Source organism: Canis aureus, chromosome 4, assembly GCF_053574225.1.
Source record: "Canis aureus isolate CA01 chromosome 4, VMU_Caureus_v.1.0, whole genome shotgun sequence".
NCBI classification, from domain to species: domain Eukaryota; kingdom Metazoa; phylum Chordata; class Mammalia; order Carnivora; family Canidae; genus Canis; species Canis aureus.
Genome location: NC_135614.1, coordinates 61,753,864 through 61,774,925, shown reverse-complemented (window position 1 = coordinate 61,774,925; position 21,062 = coordinate 61,753,864). Strand labels below are relative to the sequence as shown.

Sequence of the window (21,062 nt, the reverse complement as noted above, 5' to 3'; positions counted from 1 at the left end):
AGGAACTCATACGGTGATAGGCAGCTTCTGAAGGGCCCCCAATGGTTCTCTGTCTCCTGGTATTCACACCCTGGGTATATCCCTCCCTTTTTGTGTGTGGACTGGAGCTAGCGAAACACTTATAATTATTAGAACAGGCAAAAAAACTAATTGGATGTCACTTCTGAGATGAGGTTACGATAAGACTCTGTCCTTTCACTTGGCTCTCTCACTCACTTGCTCTCTGACGAAGCCGGCTGCCATGTTGCAAGCTGCCCTGTGGAGATGCCCACATGATGATGGGGGCCTGGGGGCAGCCTCTTGCAACAGCAAACAAGGAACTGACCCTTGCCAACAGCCGTGGGAGTGAGTTTGGAAGTGGAGCCTTCCCCTAAGCTTGAGAAGACAGCAGCTGACGCCTTGATTGTAGCCTTGTGAGCCACCCCGAGCCAGAGGACCAGCCAAACCACACTTGAGTTCCTGTCTTCCTGCACAGACTGTGGGGTGATGGGTGTTTCAAGGCACCCCACGTGTTATGCAGTAACAGATAACTGATAGAGATGCTTTGTCGAGGAGCTTCCCTGAAATCTCTTGGTATTTAACCCATCCCTCAAGCCTCCCATCTCATCTCTCCCTATTAGAAAGGAGACATGTGCATAAATGTAGATGAGCAGTATTTAATCATATACACTATTTACATATAATTTATGTCATAGTTTTCTTAGTGTTCAGTGTTTCAGCCTTGGCCCTCGGGGAGCCTCCTGGAGTTTCCGAGAGGTTAAGGCAGGAGCAGAGCCTCAGGCAGGATGGAGATGAATCGGCATCAGACCCCAGGCCCTGTGCCATTCTGAGGCCATCTTTTGAGCTAAGAGCATGGTGAATTCCCACCTACCGATCCCCAAGAGCAGGAGGTGTGGCACCTCCTTTGGCTGAGGAAAGGGAAGACAGAAACTACCAGTTCCTCTGCCGGCAAGGGGAGGGGGCTTTCCCTGAGAAAAGTCAGCGAGGGGAGCAAAGGCCTAAGGGCTTGCCTTCTCTCCAGGGCAGTGCCGGGTTTCCTCACTGTGGGCAGGAGAGAAGCTCCCCCTAGGGGCAAGGTCTCTCAATTTCTTTAGGAGAACTGCACGTTGAGAAAGTGCATTTCAGAGGCTGTACGGGTGCATGGGCCACAGTCTACTGGGAAGGCTCTAGTCACAGAGCCAGGACTTCCAATCCCTGCCCTGTCATCCCCTCCTTGTGGGGCCGACCTGGAATGAGCCCCTCTCCCTCTGGGTTGTGCTCATCCCGTTGTAAGACCAGGACCTGGGCCAGGGGATGACATGGACCCTCCTGTGTAGGAGCCCAGGGCAGGGAGGCAGCTCTGGTCACCAGCCAAGGCCACTGGTCAGATGTGGCACAGCTCCCCTCAGAGGGCCAGCCCCCCACTACTCAGCCACCGCGCCCTCTCCGAGGAGCGCCCGAAGGGGCTGCTGTGCCACAGGGAGCTCCGACAGATGTTGTCCAGCCTGCTCCTAATGGTGTCCTGCAGCTCCTTGTCATCCAGCAGGACCGCTGCCGCCAGGGCCAGCCAGAAGTACTCGGTGGCATCGTGGGCATCCTAACCCCATTGCAGGGGGGCAGAGAAGAGACAGCAATAAGCAAATATTTCCAGGAGAAGCCAAGAGGCAGTGCCAGAACTCAGAATTCAACCTTTTTCTGTCCCATGCACTTTCCCATCCCCTTCTCCTAGTTTCTCCTTTTTTTAAGGATTTATTTATTTATTCGAGACAGAGAGAGAGAGAGAGAGAGAGAGACAGGTAGAGGCAGAAGGAGAAGCAGACTCCATGCAGGGAGCCTGACATGGGACTTGATCCCTGGTCTCCAGGATCACCCCCTGGGCTAAAGGCAGTGCTAAGCCACTAAGCCACCCAGGGATCCCCCACTTCTCCTAGTTTCTGGGGGTGCTCCTTCCCCGCCCTGCTGTGGACCAGCTGCTCTCTCCACTGGCCCTACACCTCAGGCACAGGGGTGGCACCTCACCCAGGAGCAGCCAATCATGAGGCACCATCGTCCCAGGCCTGGTGCCTCAGGGATTCCTAAATGACTCCAGCTGACTGGGCTCAGTCACTCCCTGGGACCTCTCAGGGTGATCTAACAGAGTAAATGTTCCCTCACCCTTTCAGCTGTGGGCTTGAGCCTGCCAATAGCTGAACACACAGGACATTAAGAGACAGAGAGAGATAGAAACATACAGAGCAAAAAGAAACAGGAAAAGGCAAGGAAATGTGTACATTTGAGTACCAGCATCCAGAACTACCTAAAACTCCTAAATTTATACTTGAACTTCCCAGTCACTTGAGCCAATAAATCACCTTTTTTGCTAAAGCTAATTTGAGTTGAAGTCTTCCGCCTTGCAATCCCTAGATTCCCTTGGTTGGGTGGATCTGATCACAAGCACTTTGTCCCTAAACCACTTCTGGGGAGCTATGGGACAGAGGCAAGATGGCCAAGGAGTCCTTCACTACTCCGTCATCCTTCCCCACATGGTGGGAATGAGGAACAGATGCTTCTTTGGGTGAGATTCAAAAAGGGATGTCTGGTTCCCATTAACCCTCGTAAGTCAATAATTAATTCAGGCCAGAAACCACGTCTGTCAAATAAGAAAAGGACAGCAGAGTTGCCCTGAGGTTCCCCTGGGGGCCAAACACAGGCGTGACTCAGAAGAATATTAAGAGATTTAGGGCTGCGCTGGTGCAGACAGGGACCTCTGGTAAAGGGAAGCCAGTGCCAGGGACAAAATTCGAGGGCCAGAATTGTAACAGAGACTTTCGGACCACCAACACAGCTCTAGAAGTGGTTGGGAAAATAAGAGCTCTGGGTTCAATTCCCGCCAAGCAAACAGGAGAGTCAGGGCTATGGCCTCATTAGGACACAGGCATGCCTGCATTTGTAGATACCACCCTCACTATCTCAAACATGTTAGCATGTACCCAGGTTTCTCCTAGAGTTTTATACCACTTTATAAGAAGTATGTTGTGGGGCAGCTGGGTGGCTCAGCGGTTTAGCGTCGCCTTCAGTCCAGGGCCTGATCCTGGAGTCCCGGGATCCAGTCCCACGTCAGGCTCCCTGCATGAATCCTGCTTCTCTCTAGGCCTGTGTCTCTGCCTCTCTCTCTGTGTGTGTGTGTGTGTGTGTGTGTGTGTGTGTGTTTCTCATGAATAAATAAATAAAATCTTTAAAAAAAAAAAAAAGAAGTATGTTGTGACTGACTAGTTAATCTAAAATATTTGGAAAAATAAAATAAAATATTTGGAAGATGCACAGTTAAGTATTAATTTTGATTTTAATGTTGGAGTTTACAGTTCTTTTGTTTTGCATCTTGTATATTTCTCTCTTTTAAAGATTTTATTTATTCATGAGAGACACAGAATGAGAGAGAGGCAGAGACACAGGCAGAGAGAGAAGCAGGCTCAATGCAGGGAGCCTGATGCGGGCCTTGATCCCAGGACCCCAGGATTACACCCTGAGCCAAAGGCAGATATTCAACCATTGAGCCACCCATGCGTCCCTCATCTCATATATTTCTATAGGCCCCTGAGGAACTCATAAGCACTGGGCAATGTCCCCATAGGACCTGACAGATAAAGTGGCTATGGAAACACAGCAGGGCAAGGAGAAAGAAGAGCTATGATCCTTCTCCTCAGTAGACAGGAGCATCTTTGAGGTCTCCCATGGGGCTACGTGAAAAGAGCCATCGTATCCCTGGAGGAGTCACTCCCCACCCTATGAGATGTGACTCCTCATTTTGGCCCACTCAACTTCACCTTAAAGGATGAGGGTCAGGGGAGGATAGGGTTGGAATGCAGCCTGGCACAACTTCGTAAGCCTGGCTCTTACCTTCAACTGGTAGAAGGTGAGTCGGCCCAGGCGATAATATACCTTGGCGTAGTATAGGGCCTCCTTGGGACTCTGTAGCCACGGTGGACAGAGGGACAGAGTCTTCAGGTAGCAGTCCTCAGCCATCTCATACATGCGCAGGGAATAGTACACTGTAGCCAGACGGTGAAAGGCCACCAGCTCCTGCTTCTGATCTCCTAGGAATTGGAAGACTGAGGGAGAGATCTTGTAGCCAACGCTTCATTGCACCCTACCAGTCACCCATTCTGCACTGTTTTTTGAAGGTCTTCTAGGGATCAGGAACTGTGCTTGGGATATACAGAACAAAGCAGAGGAGGTCTCTGCCCTTGGGTGAGGTTTATCATCTCATAGGACACAGATGTTCCTTAAATAATCTCACACACAAAGGCAAAATTACACCTGTGGTAAGTGACGCAAAAGAAAACACCAGGGTCTGGGAGTGACTGCTTAGAGCATGTGTGCTGGTCAAGATTTTATAGGATGATTTCCTGAAAAAAGAAAAAAAAAAAAAAGCTTTCTCTTTATTATAGATGTCTCTATAACTCAAGATTCTGGGAAATAATTATTTCCATATCCCTGTAATGAGACATGGTGACAAGACTAGTTTGATGGGGAACTAAAGATTCTTTGTAATGAATAACTCTTTAGTACAAACGTCTTCTCCACATGAAAGTCTCCCTCTTCCCTGGGACTGCCACCAGTAGCAGTTACCCTCTGGCTCCTTCACAAGCTCAAGGTCTCAGATGACTACAAAGACCCCCACCCCTCACTTTTAACCCATGCTTTAGAACCTTGGTTTCTAATGGGTCTATGATTTGTTGTTTTGGTTTTTGGTGGGTCTGTTGTTTTAATAACCAACTCCTTTAACACAAAGTGGCCCTTTAAAGAGAACAAAGGCTTCCCATTGTGTTTTTGGAATATTTGCAAGGTGGCTGTTTGATGCAGTCTAAAAAACATCACTTTTAAGCTTCAAAGAGACAAAAGCCAGAAATGAAAGAAAAAAATCCACGGGAGAGAAAACTCTCTGATATGGAAAAATCCAGTCTCAGGGAAGTGCATAAAAGAGTGGATATAGCCTCCTTTCAGCTTCTGTCCAGGGAAGGATAAAGAGTGCTCAGAAAGGGAGCTGCCTGGGGCTCCCATGGCCTTTCCTGAGATAGCAGACTGTCACTCAGATAAGATTTTCTGCAGTAAAGAAAAAGGTAGGAAAAAGAGAGAGAGAAATCTGAAGTGCAATTAGACACAATAAAGTCCAGTGCCATCCACATCTCTGGCCCTTGAGAATGCCCAGAAGCCCCTTCTGGAATCATCTCAGAAGACTCCATTTGCCCCTACATTGAATCAAGCCTTCTCTAATCAAACCTGCTTTTCCTTAAGACCAGCATTCAAGGGGAGGGTGTTTGTGTTTTTTTTTTAATCTTTTTTTTTTTTTTTTTTTTTTTTAATTCTGCCTTTTTCCTGTTTTAATGGTGCACATTGTTTCACACTAGCTTCTTTGGAAATTGCAAGCTTTTTCAGCTACACAGTGACTTCAGTTCATGAGAATCTGATCTTCATTTACTTTGCAATTCTGCATGGAAAATGTGCTTTGGACTAACAATCAACCGATTAAAAATTTAGGGCAGAGACCTTGGGTAACAGGGGCACTGGCTGTGCATAGGATAAAGTACTATCTACCTCACAGTGGGGAATAATAGCAACGGTGGTATGATAATCAGTGTGGCACAGGTCGCACTCAGCAAGGACTTATGTACCCAGAACTGTGCTGTGGGTTTTACGTGGATCATCACTGGTCTTCATAACCACCACATGAGGTGGGTGCTATTTTTAAACCTGATTTGCCAATGACACACTTGTGGCTTATAGACATTAAGCAGCTTGTTTACGGTTAAGACGCCTCGAACAATTGGACTCAAGATTTGAACCCACACAGTCCATTTCCAGAGCCTCTGCTGTTACTGCTTTGCTGTCGCCCACGGTTGGATAAGTGGTTGGCCCTCCCATTCAATACGGCAGACCACCAGGACCACCTACCTATGACTGTGCTGAGTCTGGCCGCCAGGGTGGCAAACTCCAAAGCCTTCTCATAGCCTTCCAGACTGATCTGCAGCTCCGTCAGCTTGTTGAAAACCCGCAGCTCTGTTCTCATGGCTTTCATCCTTCTTGCTAGAGGAACAGCCCCAGCCTGAGAACAGAAGTACATGGACGCTTAGTCCAGCTAAGAATCCTTGGTACAGACCATACTCCAGGGGGGCTTACATTCTGCCAGTAGGGGTTGGGGGAAGTGGCCATGCTTCCATGCATGGCTTGTCACAGCTCATTCTCCTGGTCCTTGTTCAGGTTGCTCTGCCCAGATTTTAGAGGTAGGAGAATTAAAGATCACCAGGCCTCCTAAGACTAGAAAAATGGAGATCAGGAAAAAGGAAGATGATGTTTCTCGAAGCCACATGGGAACTTCTTCACCTCCCAGCCACATGCTCCATTAGCACCCACAACACAATCTGTGGAGTATGCACATGGTATCTGAGAGTGCCCAATAAATAGTCACTTCTATTATTTTTATTATGATAGAATTTTAAGCAGGTCACTTTATCTCTCTAGACTTAATTTTCTCATCTATAAAGTGCATATGACAATGAGTAGCTCAATAGGCAGGAACGTGCTCAGTGCCTGGCACATACTGGGTGTTTGATAAATGTTTGATGACTAAACAAAGAGCTGAACAAACAAATGAATGAATAAATAAAATTCTAAGGTCGAACAAGATGATGAGCTTTCCAACCTTCAGTCAGTGATGATCAATTATAGTTTTGACATACTTGCTTAACATCTGCACAATTATTTAACTGCCATTATTTTTTAAATCAACTCTCTTTTATTATTTTGCCTCATCTTTGTAATAACATCTGTGAAATCACGGTTTTGATGAGCTGGGTGTTACACATTTTTAATTTTTAAAATATATTTTAATGCACACTTAATAAAAACAAAGTAAAACAAAAACAAGTAAAACGAAAGTGTTCATACGTGGACCCAACATCTCCCACCATGCCACAGGTGGTAGACGGAACATTCTGGTAAACACAGAAGTGTGCAAGAAGCTGTAAAATACCATGCACCCAAGAGATGTAGTTATTTTGATGTGTTTTCTCAGAAAGGATCATTTATCAAGCCTAGGAATGACAGGTGACCAACCCCTTCTTTGAGAATCTGTTGGCTGAAAAAAAGGGAGAACACGTGGGTACTGGATGAGGAAGAAAAGAAAAAGGAATACCAGTGAGAGAAGGGAAAGGGACCCCAGGCCATGTGTCCCTGCCCACACTTGTGCCCAGGCCCGGCTTCACGCACTGTGCAGCCCAGGACTTACTCGGTAATACTCCACCGCACGGTGCCTGTGGCGGGTCCCATTGAAGAACACGTCACCTGCTTCTTCATAGAGTTTGAGAGCCAGAGAGGGCTCCTCAGACTTCAGGGCTTTCTGGATGGCTGCCTGGATGGGACAGAGACAGGTGTCAAAGGTAGAGAGGACTTCCAAATGTCCACACGAGCTGTAGAAGCGAGATCCTGACCACCTGGTTTAAGCCTCTGCTCACATCCTCTGAACACTGAATTGTCCTCCATGCTCATAGGGCCCACAAGAAGCCTTTGTAATTCCTTGGTCTGGCACTTCCCCATCGTGGTATGAGAGATTACTTTGGTACCCTAGAGATGACTTTTAGAGACCAAACAAACATTTAATGTTTGAAAGTTAAGTATTGGGCAGCCCCGGTGGCTTAGCAGTTTAGTGCCACCTTCAGCCCACGGCCTGATCCTGGAGATCCGGGATTGAGTCCCACATCAGGCTCCTATGCAGGGAGCCTGCTTCTCCCTCTGCCTGTGTCTCTGCCTCTCTCTCTCTCTGTCTCTTTCTCTCTCTCTCTCTTTCTGTGTGCGTGTGTGTGTATCTTGTGAATAAATAAGTAAAATCTTTTTTTAAAAAGTATTTATTTTCATGTGTCTTAAAGAAAAAGATTGATAATGCATCCACACCTGTGACTTCAGATAGTGTTATTTAGTGTAGAAAGCTAAGTTGATTTAAAGTTGAGCCAAAGGAAACAATGGTACAGAAAATACATGAAGGTGATAAAACCATGAACTTCATCCATACATGGCTGCAGTCTGGAAAACAGTGATCTCATCTAACACCTACAATTTGCAGATGGAGAAACGCAGGGTGTGTTTGATGAGCAGATCTGCCCTTTGGGACAATTAGTTGGACAGCTACATGGGGGATGGATGAGAGCTGAGGAAGGGACAGACTTCGAGGTTACACACAAATCCAGAACCTCAATGCCCTGAACCAAAACATTAGCAGATCTAGGACAAGAGGGTGTGGATGCAGGATGCACCTTGAAGCTAGTCTCCAGGCTTCTCTCTCAGCACCCCATCTCAATTTTAACTCACCAATTAATTCCTTGTGTCATCTTATGTCCACTGTCTTTCTCCCCAGCTAACTGGATGCTGTGAGAGCAAATGTGACTCCCTTTTCCCTGCCACAGCCCCAGGGTCAAGAACAGTGCTTGGCAGAGTAGATGCTCAAAGAATACTGGTAGTGTGAGTGAGTGAGTGAGTGAGTGAGTGAGTGAGTGAGTGAGTGAATAAAGAAGTCACTGACTCTAGAGTTTTCAGCTGAGGCAACTGGAAAAAAGCACGTTAGAAGAAAAGATGGTTGGGTGAGGGAAGCAAGAGTGAGATTGATCTTTGGACAGATTGAATCTGAGATTATCCACATGACAATATCCAGCAGAGAGTTAAATGTGCAAGTGGGGGGAAGGGTATCTGAATAAAGAAGGGCATAAATCAATAGGGTTGGGTGTGATTCCCAAGGGAGGCAGTGGGGGAAGGAGAGACAGCAGGAGGGGGAAGAGGGAGAGAGATTGTTTTGGGGGAACATCTACATTTTAACAGAAAGAAGTCAGCAAAGGAGAGAAGACCTGTCTGAGAAGCAAGCCCGAGACCACAGGAGTGCTCTGTCATAGACAGAATCCAGGAGATTCCAGAAGAGGGCTGAAAAACAGAGGCTCCGAAAGGAGGAGGAAACTCTAAGTTTACATAATAGTAGCAAAAAAATGTTAGTGTCTCCCAGCCCTGTACCCTTCTCCTAGCGCCCGGGGACCTCTTTATCTCTAGAAAGCGCTTCCCTATTTCATCTCAACAGAAGGCAGGGAGGAAGCCAAAGGAGAGGATGTATCCCCCACAGCATCTGCAGCACAGCTATGGGACTGCAAAGAGCCTGAGGTTGAGACTGACCCTGTGGAACAGCAGGTAGCAGTCCTAGCAGTCCGGGGCTGCATGGGCCTGGGACCAGGCCTGGCCAGTGAGTCTCTGGGACAAGACCCCGCCGTACTTATTACTGCCTAGCTGCACAGAGAAGCAGAGAGGGAAATGGAATCCTAGCATCAGGAGGCTCTGCTGCCCAGCACTGCACAACCCAAGTGGCACCCTCTGGGCCTCGCCTCTCACCAAGCCAAAGGCGAGACCTAATTATCTGCTTTCCAAAAAACGCTTCCAGCTCTAACATCCCACAGTAGAATAGTATAGAGGCTGGGAGTGGAGGCTTTATGTCACCCTGTCTGTGTGCAGTTTTCACCACTTATTAGCTGTATCACCTGGGGCAGTTACTCAGGCTCATTAAGCCACATCCATAAAATGGGAGTTGGAGTAAAACTCCTGCTGCATTTGGAGTGAGGGTGTAATTTCAGCAGGTATGCAATCAATGTGCTTGCAAAGTCTCCTGTGCATAGTAAGTCCGCACTCAATGTCACACAGCCAGAATTAAGCCTTGGTGGAAGTGGGTTTGTGTGAGTTTAAGTAATAAGGGGAATAAAAAGGGAGAAAATAAAAAATGGGAAGGAAGAAAAGATAATTGGTGTATTTTCAATGGAACAAATCATATAAAATGTCAGCATCGTGCAAACAATAGAAATGATGATTAAAAAGAAAAATCCAAGGGATTTTTTAATAATAATAATAGATTTTTAATAATAATAAAATACCATTCATTAAGAATTTACTAAGTCCCATGCACTTAGGAAATGATTGCTTTGCATATGCATTTACTATGCAAGTGACACACCTAACCCTGACTCTAAGAGATAGGGTTTATCCATGAGACACTGAGGCCCTGTGATGTATTGGAAGTAGCTGATGTAACAAGCCCAAGGTCGCACAGCCCGTGATCGATGGCCCTGTGATTGGATTCCAGGCCTGTCTCTCTCCAGAGCCCAGGCCTTTCATCACTACACTCACCATACCTCAGGTATTAAAGGGACACAAACAAAAAGACTAGAAGAGGACGATAATGTTAATGCCCTGTACACATCAACCTTGCCTCACATTGCAGCAAAACCCCAAAGTCAAGGTGTGTGTTGAGCTTAGCAAAAAATTATCTACTTGACATGGCAAATGAGCAAGTCTCCTACTACATTCTTTGAGAGCTCACACATGTATCTGGGACTTGGGGACTGATGGTCAGCCAACCACCCTGGATTCTATCTTGTGCCTGGGAAACATCCCAGGGTCGACCCTCCCTCTAAGGCTCAGCATGGACACCACCTCTCTCTAGCTACAGCTGGTCACTTTGGAGGATACAGCTGTCTCCCCCAGAGGCCCAAGTGGGAAGATGAGCTCTGCAGGAGGCCTACCTGCAGGTACAGCTCCACCAGTTCATCTTCCTGCATGAGGTAGTAGAGTCGCCCAGCTCCAAGCCAGGCCTCGGCAGCCTTGTCTTTCTCCCCAAGGTCAATGAAGATACGCAGGCTCTCCTTGATGCAGATGAGAGACTTCCTGAGAGACCTGGCAGGGGTGGGGGCAGACACAGACCCATTAGGTGTGAGTCCAGGGACCCCTTCCAGGGGCCTCGGAGTCACTCAGCACTGGAGGAAACTGAGGTTCTGGGAGGGAGCAACATTGACTCTGATCACACGGAGAGGTTGGGGCCTGATTTGAATCCTGACTCTGCTTCAAACATCTGTGCAAACTTGACATATAAAACTTTTCTGTGCCTTAGTTTCCCCATCTGTAAAATGGGAGTATCTTTGTACCTGCCTTCAGAGGATTGTTGTAAGGATTAAATGAGAGATGAGGTTGGAGTGCCCAGAACAGTGCCCCCCACAGAGTAACAGTGATGAGTGCTCACAGTAGTTGTCACTTTTATTATGGCCCATGGCCCATCCACCTTTTAGCTATACTATGACATTTTTTTCCCATGAGCACCTAATACACAGGATATCCCAAATGCATTGTTATTGAATAAATGCACAAACCAATGATCATAGTGGTGACCTAAAATCATCAAAAAGATGTTGATGTTTTGTTTAAAAAGAAAAATCAAAGAAGGGCAAAAGTTTTAAAAGGTTGGTGCTTAATGGAGGATTCTAATTATCTGGAAAATTGTCTTATGTAGAAAACTCTTCCCCCATGAGAGGGATTAATGAAGAAATGAGGCATAGGTAATGTAGTGTGGCACAGATTCAGAATTCTAGAACAAGAAGGAACATTGGGCACCATCTAGCAGTTCTCCATTCCAGCAACTAGAATCACCCAGAAGCTTTTTAAACATCCGTACACAGGAAAAAAAAAAAATCCGTACACAGGGATCCCTGGGTAGCTCAGCGGTTGAGCATCTGCTTTCGGCCCAGGGTGTGATCCGGGATCAAGTCCCACATCAGGCTCCCTGAATGGAGCCTGTTTCTCCATCTGCCTGTGTCTCTGCCCCTCTTTGTGTGTGTGTGTGTGTGTGTGTGTGTCATGAATAAATAAATAAAATCTAAATAAATAAATAAATATTAAAAAAAAAAACATCCGTACACAGGCAAAGTGGCCCCAACATGTTGACATGCCATGCTAGCCTGAGACACCCTGGAAGCATTTTATCAAAGCTCAGTAGCAACTTCCCTGGGAACATGGGTTGAGACTTGCAGATCCAACCCCATCCCTTATGTTATAGAGGAAACAAGTGCAGGTGCAGGGGTGGGAAGTAATTTGCACAAGGTTTCACAACACGTCTGGGGAAGATCTGAGGCCAGAACTCCCTTCTCCCGAGTCCCAGCCTAGAACTCATCCCACAGTGCCCACATTCCTCTGAGACTTGTGGCGCTCCTGCAGCAGCATTTTCTGGGAGTTTATTAAAAACACGGACTCCTAGAGCTATCTCAGACTCACTAGGTGCAAATCATTACAGGTGCAAGCCCTGAATCTGGATTTCTAATTCACCCAGGTTATTGTTTATGCACACCAAAGTCTGAGAACCACTGCTCCAAACCATGTAGATCCTTTTAGAAACACTTATCATCATCAACCAAGTGTATGAACAGTTAGGAGGGCCTCATCGAACCTCATTATGAGCAATTCAGCCTCAGACCCTATGGTACACAGTGATGGAAACAAACATCACCTTTGACTAGTGAGGCCCTGATTCATCTTGGCAATGAGACAGCTATTGGTCTTCTAGAGGAAATGCCAGGCATTTGGCCCTTGCAAGTCTTGAGAAGAAAGAACTCAGGTTTTCCCCTCTGCCCAGCTCTTGCTATGACACCCAGGAAGGGCACAAGCCACCTTCTCTCAAGTATTAGAATGTCAGACTTGCTGCTGAGACCATGCCATGAGCTGAGAAGCTGCACGCAGTGTTGAGCTGGTCGCCAGCCTCCCTGGTTGAGTTAGGATAAATGCAGGCCTCTTTTACTATTGAAGGCCTGACTTCTCCTGCCTGCTCCCTCCCCTACTCCTCCCCAACCCCCAGACCTCAAGCAGAGTTTCCAAGCCCTGCTCTCCCGACTCCCACTGGAACAGTTGATAAAGACAGGACTCATACATCTCATCCTCCTATTTCCTGCTCTGCTTTTCTTTATTACCATTTGCTGTCCTGGGAGACCCTTAGGCTATGGTTGTTTTCTTCAGACCCCTGGGGAACAAGATTTAGGTTTATTACGAAGAAGTCAATTATAGAGGAAGAATGGAACTTTGCTTCTTAGACCTTTTCTCTCTGAGCTTACTATGACTGTGGATGAGAGATCAGTATTTCTCTCCAAGAAACACCCCATAAGGATAGGCAAGACTTACAGAAACCTAGCTATTCACACGGCACCATCAAGACCCCTTGTGCATGCAAGATTTTCCAGAGACATGTACAACATGTACACCTGATCCGTGATGTCCAGTAAAAACACATGCGTTGAGGTCTGAACATGGGAGGTGGTTTCCAGTCTCCTCGGTCTTATTATGTCAGCCATCACCACCCCAACGTTTGCACATGCCAGTGGTAGTGCTGTGCCACCAGCTGGGCCTGCAATGGTCCAGTGTCCCCAGTTTTTTCAGCCACACCTGCAGTCAGGTTCTAGTTGTGCTTTAGCTCCCAGATCAAAAAGAAATAAAGAGCCTGGCTGGTGGGACAGTCTTCATCGCAAGTGTCATGCACTCCTGCGCCACCTATGTCCTGACCCTGCTGGGGTATCTCTCCTCTTCTCCAACCCCGAGTCCTCTGGTTCCCACTTTTCCTGCCCCTGAGGTTCAGTCTCTATAGCTGAGTCCTTATTTTTTCCTTCCCACCTGGCTCCCAGCCATGAACTTGGGACCAAGGGACTCTGATGCACCTGCATTCCCAGATTTCCTCTTTCCCTCCCCTACTGGGACTTTCCAGATCCCTGTCATGCCTGAATGAGTGACACTAACTGGTTCTGCCCCGTGTCCATAATAAGAACTACTATTTACAAAGTGCTGAACCTGTGCCAGGTATTGGGATATGAATTCTCAGCATATCTTCTCTCATTTAAACTTTAGAAACTAAGTCATGAAAGGGATCGTAGCCCACTATGCAAATAAAGAAACCCAACAGGGACTTTTTTACCTTGTTCAAGTTTATATGATTCATTTCTAAAGCTTTATGTTGAACCGTCTGCTGTTTTGTCTTGTAATACGTAACAGTATTGTTCCCTGGCATTTATTGAGCACTTGGCATGCATCATCCCATAATAATCATCACAACAGCACTAAGCGAGCATAACATTATTATATCCATTTTATGAATAGGAAAAATAAGGCTCAGAATAAGCTGAGTGACAGGGACCAGATAATAAATGCTATGTAAACCAGAGTCTAACCCTGAGAATTTGACTCCAGAACCCCACACACACCCTCAAGCACTTGAATTGAACTTGAATACCTCAAGTTCAATATCAGGCTCAGAAGTAAGCATATGGGAAGGTTTCTTCTTTTACCAATCTAACAACATAGAAGTTTTGAAGAACATAAGCTACTTCAAACCTTGAACAAAGTTTTCTCATCTGCAGAAGTGGGATAGTGAAGTATATCCTATAGCCTAGTGATCAAAGGACATGTCAGTGAAAGCAGTTCTTTCCTTGTTTGAGATTACAGAAATGTTAGAGATTGGTCATATTAATTACATTGAAAACCAAATGTTGAGGCATTTCTTTTTTTATTCCACAGGAATAAGAAGCCTAAGAATGAGAATAAAAGCCAGGAGTAATAACTTCTAGGCTACTATTATATTCACATGCAAACAATTGTTATTTTGTGAGGACCTATTGCATCCAATGCATTGCTTCTTTCTAAAGGTAATATGCACATTCCTCATGGCACTTAACACAATTTATGTGATACTTTTGGAGAATATGTATATAAATATTGTCAATTTCTTGAGCTAGGATATAAGCATTGTGAGCTCAGGGACTATATCTCTCTGTTAGGTTTTAGACTATAGTAAAAACTCTCAGTAAAAATTTGTTGCATAGATTCAATAAAACCTCAAAATTCCCATGGATCCCACCTGGTTCAGCTCTAGAACAAGGCACAGTTTGCATTGTGTCACCCAAAGACAGGAAACAAGATCCCCAAGGACCCTGCGCATTGAGATATTGAAAATACCAGACCCTGGGGACACCTGGGTGGCTCAGTCAGTTAAGTATCTGCCTTTGGCTCGGGTCATGATCCCAGGGTGCTAGGATCGAGCCCTGAATCAGGCTGTCTGCTCAGAGCCTGCTTCTCCCTCTCCCTCTGACTGTCACTTTGCCTACTTGGTCTCTCTCTCCCTCTCAAATAATAAATAAATAAATAAATAAATAAATAAATAAATAAATAAATAAATAAATAAATATCTTTTGAAAACACCAGATCCTATAGCTGTCACCCTGGAGGCAGAGAGAGCAAGACTGAAGGTACTGGACAATGGGACAGCCAAGTATTCCAAAGCAAAAACCCATCACAGCTTTCATTATTTGCTTGCCCTCCCCTACCTCCTCCACCTCTAAATCCTAGAGAAAAATCTTTGAAAGAGGAGGCATGAATAGAAAAGTAGCAGGGAGTAGTGAAGCCTTCTTAAGTTGAGGAGGCAGGGATCTGGGCTGCTACCAGGGCCACCAAGTGGGTCACCAATCTGAACTCTCTGGAATAGGCAGGGGTCAGACCAGATGAAAAATGAAGCCCTTCTCATCCATACAACTCCCAGAGGCTTCACACTCTAGCCATCCACATTTATGCTTTATTTAGGGTGAAAACTGTTGGCTGAATAGGCAGGATTCCTACAGAGTAGTTAAGAATACGGACTCTAGGGCAGCCCGGGTGGCTCAGTGGTTTAGCGCTGCCTTCAGCCCAGGGCCTGATCCTGGAGACCCGGGATCAAGTCCCACGTGGGGCTCCCTGCATGGAGCCTGCTTCTCCCTCTGCCTGTGTCTCTCTCTCTCTCTCTCTCTCTGTCTCTCATGAATAAATAAATAAAATCTTTTTAAAAAGTGAATACAGACTCTAGACCAGGGGTTGGCAAACTATGGCCTGTGAACCCACACAGCCTTCGTCCTGCTCTTGTAAGCAGCGTCTCAGCGGCACACGGCCGCACCCATCCGTTCACGTACAGTTTACGGCTGCTTGCACAACGCACCTGCAGTAGAGTTGTGACTAGACCACATGGCCACAAAGCCTAAAGCATTTACTATCTGGCCTTTTGCCAAAAAGTTGGCTGACCCCTGGGCTAGACTCAGCCTGGCTATTGATCCGTACTATGCAGTTCACGCAAATTACTTGGCTTCTTCTGTTCTGCTTCTACAGCTCTCTGTGCCACATGTAGTTATCCTGAGAATACACGTTGCTTGGGAAATGCTGTGTGCTCCCTGAATGCCATCAGTTACTACTGCCACCACCATCTTCACTATGGCTGCTCGCTGTGCCAGTCCGGAGGCCCACTGCTCCCCACCCCAGCCCACCCCCTCACCCCCTCCTAGGACACAGGAGGGAGGCCTCTCTCTCCTTTACTCCCTCCATCCACTTGAACACCAACCTTCATCAAACCTACAGAATACCTCCAAATGTCAAATGTGTCCCCATCTTTCCATGGCTACTGCCATTCCCTCTGCTGGGAATGCTTATCCTCTTACCCTCTTCTACTTTCCAAAAGCTTACCCTCCCTCTAGGCCCTCCTCAGATGCTACCGCCTTCACGAAGCCTTCTATGTCAGATCCTCAACCCTCAGCTGAACGTTTCCTCTTCTTCCCCTCCAGACCCACTTCTGCAGATGCCTGCCATCTCACACAGGAGTGGTTTCTGCCTTTTTTTTTTTAATTTTTTTTTTTAATTTATGATAGTCACAGAGAGAGAGAGAGAGAGACAGGCAGAGGGAGAAGCAAGCTCCATGCACTGGGAGCCCGATGTGGGATTCGATCCCGGGTCTCCGGGATCATGCCCTGGGCCAAAGGCAGGCGCCAAACCGCTGCGCCACCCAGGGATCCCCTCTGCCTTTTTTTTTTTTTTAAAAAAAAGGTTTTATTTATTTACTTATTTGACAGAGAGATAGAGCATAAGCAGAGGGAGCATCAGGCAGAGGGAGAAGAAGAGGAAGAAGCAAGCTCCTCGTTAAGCATGGAACCCAATGTGGGACTTGATCCCAGGACCCTGGGATAATGATCTGAGCTGAAGGCAGATGCTTAACCAACTGAGCCAGTCAGGCACCCCCATTTCTTACCTTTGAGTTTTGTGAGGATGGAAATCTCATGGGGAGAGTGTAATTGAATAAATCTGTCCATATATCAAGACCCAATTAATAAATACCTCCTAGAAGTCACTGTCAGAAAAACATTTGCTCCAACAGATACATTTGTTTATGGTAGTTTTGTTTTGTTTTGTTATCAGACAGTTAGAACCTCATGTGGCTTTCCCCTTTTTACCTCAGCTACCAGGAAGCTTAGAACAAAATTACTGTAACCACTTCTAGGAACGTGCAATTACCTGTTTACCTGTGTCTGCTGGGCACTCTGTAGGAGGAGGTGATTTATACATGCTAAATAAATGTAGCATTATAGCACATTCTCCATGATGGCCTGAGCATTCTGCAAAAGGATAATGACCTTATGTCTGCAGGGTTTCCTCTGAAATCTGAGGCACTTCTCCATCTACTTCTTTGTTTCACTCCCATTGGTGGTAAAGCAGGAGAAGGGGAGGTTTATTTCTTTCCAGTTATACAAGTCAGGATCTCAAAGATTAGAATTATAGAATATTAGGGTTAAAAGACCCTCATCTGGATCAACTTCCAGAATGATGGACTAAGAATCACCAAAAGCCCACTCCCCCAATAAAAGGACATTTGTAGGGTGTCCTGGAATGGAATCAGTGTCACTCTGGGGTCACAGCTTCTGTCCCCTCACATCCTGCAAGGATCCCTTCCTGGAACTGAAGGCAGAGATAGTGGGAGGTTGGGAGGACACTTGATTCTTGCAAGAGAGGGAAAGGGTGAGGGAGAGGAGACAGAGTGAGGGGGACATAGAGGAAGAGAATTTGTTATCTGATTATTAGCGATCTGGTTGTCTGGGCGCCCAACGTTGCCACGTTGCCTGGAAAAACAAAACTTGTCATTCAGTGAGCTTCTCCTCAACCACCTTTCTCTGCTCAACACTAGCAATGATCCCAGGTCTACTTTAGATGCCAGTCATAATTATGTACACGATGCTGCTAATCTGTTGCAAAATGAAATCAGATATCTCGCAAACCATGCAGAATGTAATGGAATCAGTTAAAAGTCTGTCGGAAAGCAGAACTGCAGGCGACACCGCTGGAGAGCAATGGGTGAGCAGATGCCACCCGGTGAGGAGACAAGAGAAGAGAAAGTCAGCAGGAGACAGACAGCAAGATACTTCACACGGGAATAGTTTCAAGATCCAGGGATTAAAAGAAGCATTGGGGTAAAACAGTTCACTTTTGGTGTGTTTTTGCAAAAAGGAGCCTTTTCAAGAGAGGGCTGAGAAGTTGATCACCAAGCAAAGCATATTTCGTGGTGCTGTTATACAATTCTGTCGACACGATTAAGCTAAACGTCAACACTTCTTTTGCAATTGATCCCATGACTTACTGCACGGCTGCAATTCTAACCTAAGTGTCTTCACGAAGCCGTGAGAATAAAGCACAGTTCCATCACTTCCAGTTTCGTTGTAAAGGTAGGGTTCCAAATCAAACTTCTTTACTGTGAGATTTTACCCTCCCCTGCCGGTAGATGAATTAACTCTGTGCTGTTTCTCTAATACCCACTGTCCTCAGGTAACCTCAGCCTCCTGGCGGCTCCAGTTCCCGTATAATAACTGCCCACTCCCTGACCTAGGCACCCTCAGCCACGGTCACAGGACGGTTCTTACGGAAACACGGAGGTAACTGTCACCTAGCCAACATCACCAAGCCCCTCCTATGGATCAGGCCCTGTTCCAAGGGTTCCATGTGCATCAACACATTTATTCCCCATATGAATACTGTACTGTAGACGCCCCCATTATTGCCTCCAAGGAGGAAGCTGAGGTACAGTGAATTTCGGTAATTTGCTCAAAGCCACACGGCTAATAAGCGATAGAAGACACTGTGCGGTGGCTGCAGGGCCCACGCTCTTTTCTGTAATGTCATAAACGCACCGCATGCATGTGAACATCACTTCCTGAGGAAAAGAGTGCTGTCTGCCTTGAAGGAACATAAGCAGTTTCTAGAACTGCCCCCAAGCCCAGACTTACCTGGGTGTGTTCAGGTTTCGATAGAGCTGCCCGAGGGACTCCAGCAGCCTCCCTTCCATCTCTCGGTCCCTGAGTTGATGAGCCAGGGCCAGCCAGTGCTCATGGTAGGTGATGCATGCCTTGGGGTTTGGGGATACAGAGCTGTAGAAATGGCAGAGGGATTTGGTGATCTGAAGCTGACCTGAACACAAAGCGGGAACACGAATGAGATCGCTTAAGGATAGGGCGAGGGCAAAGCGCGCTCTAACACTTTTCTCTAAAGCTTCGAGTAGCACAGGACATACTCACTCTTTAGGTGTCCATGCCTTAGGCCAAACAGCAATGCCATTTCATAACAGAGGCGACCACTGGCCAGTTGGCGTCCATGCACCAGGACTTGGGCCAACCAGAGAAGCACCTGTACTAATTCCATGTCCGTCTCCATGCTGGTCTGGAGTTCAGAATAGAGTCGGACAGCCTGCAGGAGATAGTCCTTGGCTGGCTGCTGAGCCCAGGACTTAAGGGTCAGGTGGCCAAGATTGGCCAAAGTCACTGCCTGGTTGCGTACATTCCCCGTTTCCTTTGCTCTGTTCAAGGCCCGGAGATAATTCTTGGCTGCCCTGTTCACCCACCCTTCACCTTGAAGTGCAAGTCCCAGGAGGTTCTGGACCACCCCCTTTTGGGATGTCTCCTTCTGGGAGTATAGGAGCGGTTCGAGGATGTCCAAAGCCTTCTTTGCCTGGCTGGCTAAGAGATAAGCCCATGCCAGGCAGAGGGAAGACTCAAAGGCTTCCTGCTCACCCAGCAGCTGCCCTACCACCAAAGCCTGGCTCAGATAATGGATGGCACCATCAGGAGACCTGTGTTGGAGGTACACTTTGGACAGGATGAGACACAGGGCCCTCTGGGTGCTCCAATTGCTCTGCTCCTCGCAGACAGCCAGCGCCTGCCTGAGTGCTGGGCAGGCCAGGGCAGAAACTTCACCCCAGTTTGAAAAGGGAACTCCAAGGAGCTTGGTGGTGTTCTGAAGAACCAGGTAGACCTGCCAAATTGGAAGGGACATCCCTTGGTCACCCTGGGTACCACGTTGCTGGACAGAGGCCACTGTAAGGTGTGGAAGATATTTTTTATCATACAGAAAACTTAAGATGGTGGCTGTAGCATCCAAGTCAGGAGGGTGTCCAGACAGGAGCTGCAGGCGCTCAGCAAAGGGCAGGACCTCCTCATGCCGGCCTAGGCTTAGGAGCAATCGGATGGCCAGAAAACAGGCCCTGGCCTCCAAAGGACAGCTGCCTGCCACAATGCCCTGGCGTAGTACATAGGCCACCACGTCGAGCTCATTCTTGGTACTAGACTCACGGTCAGGCAGGCAAGTCAACAGAGCACCTGCTTTCTCCAGCAGAGTGGAGCCTTTATGCCTTAGCCTCTGCCTCAGGTAGATGGCAGCCAGATTGATATACAGAGCAGCCACCAAGGATAGGTCTTCAAATGCCCCATCAAGAATATACACAGCCTCCTCAAAGTACACCCTGGCCTGAGAGAGTTTGACCTTTCTGACACTCAGTCGGCCCAGGAGGAAGCAGAGCCGGGCATGGGCCCAGGTCCTGTGGCTCCGCTTGGCCCACTTCCTTGAGGCCTCCAGGTAGGCCACAAGTTCATCCTCCTCAGAGAAGCTGTAAAAGGAAGATGTGAGGAAAGAGAAAGAGAAATCATAGAGGCTCTTAAAGTGGTCAGCGTAACCCTTGTGATCCAAAAAAGCCAATATGGAGGCGAAGTTCTCAGCCTCCTCCTCTTCCTGACCAGTGTTTAGGTCCATGAGCAGTTCTGGGTCATCTAGGTCATCAGGTTCCGGCAAGTGGTAGCTGTCCGAGGCGGCTGAGAGGAGCTCCTCCTCCAGGCTGGAGTCCTCAGAGCTGCTGGACTGTCTGGAGCCCACGGCCTGCTGCTCTTCCCAGCCTCTACCAGGCCTGGCCTCCTTAACGCCTTCAGGCTGGGACGCTGTAAGGGATAAGCAGAGTTGAGCAACCGTGAGCACCTGCCACTGTGGCGGCCAGATCCTGGCAAGAGGACAGGATGCTTCTCTGAAGGACCGAAAGTCAGGTTCAGCATGATCTCTACTCACCACTTAGATCGTTTGGAAGATTCTGGATGGATTCAAACCCACCTGGGTAGAGATGA

General features: G+C 47.2%; 1 protein-coding gene across 4 annotated transcripts in view; it reads right to left on the bottom strand.

Annotated features, from left to right (window-relative positions):
* Positions 1-636: 636 nt before the first annotated feature.
* SH3TC2 (SH3 domain and tetratricopeptide repeats 2) overlaps positions 637-21,062 on the bottom strand; it is a 102,615-nt gene continuing 82,189 nt past the window's right edge. For 2 of the 4 annotated variants that reach the window (XM_077895961.1, XM_077895959.1), the window contains exons 10-17: positions 21,007-21,048; positions 19,194-20,882; positions 18,906-19,086; positions 10,560-10,710; positions 7,244-7,366; positions 5,911-6,061; positions 3,856-4,067; positions 637-1,576 (exon numbers count right to left, since the gene is read on the bottom strand). In XM_077895961.1, the coding sequence (XP_077752087.1) occupies positions 1,385-1,576; positions 3,856-4,067; positions 5,911-6,061; positions 7,244-7,366; positions 10,560-10,710; positions 18,906-19,086; positions 19,194-20,882; positions 21,007-21,048 (2,741 nt within the window). In that variant the 3' untranslated portion in view covers positions 637-1,384. Of the gene's footprint in view, positions 1,577-3,855; positions 4,068-5,910; positions 6,062-7,243; positions 7,367-10,559; positions 10,711-16,323; positions 16,469-18,905; positions 19,087-19,193; positions 20,883-21,006; positions 21,049-21,062 lie in introns of those variants that run through there. The other 2 variants (XM_077895960.1, XR_013378472.1) reach the window with 2 other exon arrangements.